Source organism: Aplysia californica, unplaced genomic scaffold (assembly GCF_000002075.1).
Source record: "Aplysia californica isolate F4 #8 unplaced genomic scaffold, AplCal3.0 scaffold00008, whole genome shotgun sequence".
Lineage (NCBI taxonomy): Eukaryota > Metazoa > Mollusca > Gastropoda > Aplysiida > Aplysiidae > Aplysia > Aplysia californica.
This window is the reverse complement of record NW_004797278.1, coordinates 1,744,213-1,748,262: the sequence shown is the minus strand read 5'-3', so window position 1 is coordinate 1,748,262 and position 4,050 is coordinate 1,744,213. Positions and strand designations below refer to the sequence as shown.

Genomic DNA, 4,050 nt, shown 5'->3' with positions numbered 1-4,050 from the left:
CCTCCCCCACCCCCCAAGCAGAAAAAACAACCCCAAACAAACGAAAAAAGAAGTATGACACAGACATGTAAAAGCTTCATTTTTATTGTTTTAAATGGGTGAAGCTATTTTATTATGTGTTCATACATAAAAGTCCGTCTTTTATTTCAAATCCCTCGCACACACCAGTAACTGGTAACAGGGTTTATTATGGAACACATAGGCTCTTACACATGGACGTATTTGACCTAACTGTGCTTCTTAGCTGCTCATAAATAGTTAAAATCTCTTTGTGGTGCAATCATCTGACACTCAAGCCCAGAAAATGGGAAGTATTTAGGCTACACATGAAAACCAAAACCAGTCAAAACGATGCGATGATATGACGTGTTGCCTTTTGGGAAGCTATACAGTTTAGTTGACGATCATAGCCCAGTTTAAACAACATTTTTGTGTCGATGTTATTGTTTTCCCTTCTTTTTTATTTAGAGTAAACGCATGTCTCTCAAGAATATCTAAGATTATGTGTTTTGTCTACCAAAGCGGGCCGTTGTGGTGAGTCTCTGTACAGTCAAACTTTAAGAAAGGAAGGTATTTAGAGCAGGCTTCCAGCAACGACGCAGGGGACCTGGCATTTCTCCAGCTACTATGAAAATAAAAACCTCATATTTGGAAAGACTGAATTGTTTTACTACAATAGAGTCAAGATTGCAGATTAGACTTGGCGACATCCTATCAGCTTGGCTCTCTGTAGTCTTTTCCAGAGACGTATAAAGGTCACGTGGTCCAAAACCCAGCCAATCACAGCGAAGGGTGGTGTTTCGGCATCCAATCAATACGCCGTCTGTCGATGGGCCCATGGGATGTTGGGATGCGATTAAAAAGTCCTTACAGGGAAGGGAGCGCGCTAATGACAGGCATAATTCGGCAGAATAGGTCATTTAGATGGGGTAAAGTGCGAAATGTCCGTACGTTTTGATGAATGGAAACAATTTATTCAGACTTGAGCTCGCCTCCTTGTTTGTTGATCAAGTTGCTTCTTATCAACGTTCAACAAAACATGAGGGTGGAAAAGAAGAGAGAGGGCCGAATCGATAGTAGAAAAGCAACTGCGCCCTAATTATTGGCAAGCGCTTATGCCACTCGGTCGTTTGAGCTGTGGCTCGGGAGAGTCGATAACCATTCCGCTAAAGCCCCTTTTCTGCTCTGACCGAGAGTTATTTCAGGCAGCGAGGCCGAATGGACAAAGAGGATTCAGATAGGACGTACACTTGTTGGGAGGTGGATTGCAACACCACCCTCACACAAACACACACACATACGTACACATGCACACACACACACACACATGATCTGTCATCTTTTGGTTTCTGAATAGCCAACAAGGCCATCATCACGCCACATGTTCCTTTTGTTTGCTTGTTTGAATAAAGAAAAGCACACCGACACAATAATGGTTATTTAGCGCTAGGAAAAGGTAAGACAGACAGACAGAAGAAACTGAGAGACTGCAAAGAACTACAACCTACCAGCGGCACCCTCCAACCTCCCACACACCATAATTATGTTCGTGTGCTCATATGATCCTATGAAACTGCGAGCGCCGTAAAACTTTTACCAAACAAACAAACACCACATGCACTTTTCGCATCTTGGATTTTATTTATTCCCAACAACATTGCAGGGCATTTGGTAAATCAGTCCACAGTGAAAGCGGTGCACGTTGATCAATACTGTTGCTTCCGTAACATCGTTAGCTGGGAGGTAACGATATCGCTGGATCAAAATGTCCCCGGAGGAAAATCCAACAGCAGACGAGAAAGTTGTTGACCTTGGCAAGACTTGTATGTTTCAGAACAATTAAGGTAGATTGTGCAAACAAACCAGCGTATGTGTCGGTGTGTGTGGGCGTGTATGTGTGTGTGAGTGTGATAGATAGAATGCTGAAACGACTGTCAGATAAAGAAACAAAAGATAGATGAACTGAGGGATGTTATGTCTACTTGGTAAAGTTAAGTAACAATCCACTGAAGAGAAATAAAAATGACTCGACAACGAACAGGAGCAGGACAAAATGTTCAACCTAAACAGTTGCTGGTTTTGTTTTCGTACAAACATAACGCCTTACCGAAAGGGAAAAGGCAACGGAAAAAAATGAACTCTGAATCAACTTTTTTCCAGAGCATATCATGAAAAGTTTTTCTGTATTTGGAACTCATCTTGTAGTATATAAAAATGTTAGTGCTGGAGCCCACTGCACCGGCCAACAAACCGAATCCAGCAGAAACTGTGTTCACGTTGGAATACCGACTATTGACACTCAGGTCCGGGACAAGAGCCCTGGTGGTCAGCATAATTGTGCTGGGCGTGAAACTGGCGATGAAGACGGCTGAAATCACGGAGACCATCCGTGTTACACTTCTGTCTTTTCCTGACATTTTCTCTCCGGAGGACCGAGAGATACCGGAAGCGGTGCTCCTCCATTTTGCTTTGCTCTTCAGGGTTACGATGATAATGAAAGTACAAACAAGAACGATGGCAAAGGACGAAAATGTGACAAAAAATTCTGTAATGAAAAGAGAAATTCCCATGACCTGTCGTCTATTTTTTGTATAAAAGATGCCAATAAGGGTTTTATTTAACCTGGGAAAGAACTTCCAGTCATAGTACGACGTGTAGAATACGGGAAACAAAGTCATTCCAAGCAACAGAAACATAGACACGTTAAAGGTGATTGTTACTTTCCTGGTAACGATGGATTTCACCTTGAGGGGTAGAGCTATGCAAAGACACCGCTCGAATGTGATGAAGGCAGTTACCCACCCTGTCACTTTGTTAAAATATCTACTGGGAAAACCCGCCGACAATGTTTGTATTTCCATGGGACTGAAGGGAACATCTGATTGCCGAAACCACGGGTTCACGCAAATATTTAACCAAAGTTGAGTGATGAGTCCGCCCAAGTCCCCTATGGCAAGGCTGAGGAGACTGATATTAATGGTGTCTGATGTTCCTTGTTTTATAAACACAAGGATGTTGAGAATGTTTGAAACAATGCCGAACAAGCACACGAAGTCCCCCAGAACCACAATAACCAGAACCGTGAAAATACGCTCCACCTCATCACTTATCAGATCAGGCAGATTTGGGTGAGCAATGGATGTTTGGTTCGTATACATCATCAAATTGAAATCCTTTCTTTGCAGCTTGAAGAAAAGTTTTATTTTCATGCGGGATATGCACACTGGCTCAAACGAAGCGCTCTCCGTCAGATAAAGAGCCAAGGTGAACTCGTATTTTACTGATACTTTCTTCTCGGTAATATAGAGAAGTAACCAGCTATTAGTTTGGGATTAAATACTACGATGTACTTTTATGTGAAACGACCCTCAAAGAAACTACGCACAGTAATAACACATAAAACAATAATTTGTGTATTTTGAGTCTATTCAAATACCAATTAAGTTTACAACTAGTCTGGATCAATGGATGTTTAAATGATTATACTTTATCCTACATTTCCTGCAGTTCTCGAAAGACATATCCTAATTATCGGGTGATTATTGCATGTTATTTAGATAAAATACATATATAACATGTTTGGCAATCAGTGTGTGATTACACTTTTGTGAGCCATTATTGTATATTATGTCATTTAAAGATTACACATTGGATCTTGTGCTTGCAAAAAAGGGAAAGGAGGGGGGGGGGGGGGGGTCGCTCTTAGCATGTCTGAGCTGAATAAAGAGATACCGGTACTCCCAATCTCTCTTACTCCTCAAGTTCTTTTAAACCACCCTAATACTGTTTACATAGCTCGAAAATCACTCTGTGAATGTAGTAACGAGTCAAAGGGTCATGTAACATTCACCCCAGTAAAAATCGCACCAAATGCATAGAGATCGTCTATACTTTATTTCTGCATCCAGTTGTTTTCAGCTGTATCAGTTCAAATTAAACTCCACTTCTACTTATACGAACTTCAACTCGAAACTTCAAGTCAAAGACTGTTTACACACACACACACACACACACACACACACACACACACACACACACACACCCACCCAC

General features: G+C 41.5%; 1 protein-coding gene across 1 annotated transcript in view; it reads right to left on the bottom strand.

Moving 5' to 3' along the window:
• Nucleotides 1–4,050, bottom strand: part of LOC101856547 (calpain-3) — a 62,634-nt gene that overhangs the window by 16,484 nt on the left and 42,100 nt on the right. The window contains exon 2 of the mRNA XM_035969726.1: nucleotides 2,235–2,368. Within this exon, the coding sequence (XP_035825619.1) occupies nucleotides 2,235–2,368 (134 nt within the window). The remainder of the gene's footprint in view (nucleotides 1–2,234; nucleotides 2,369–4,050) is intronic.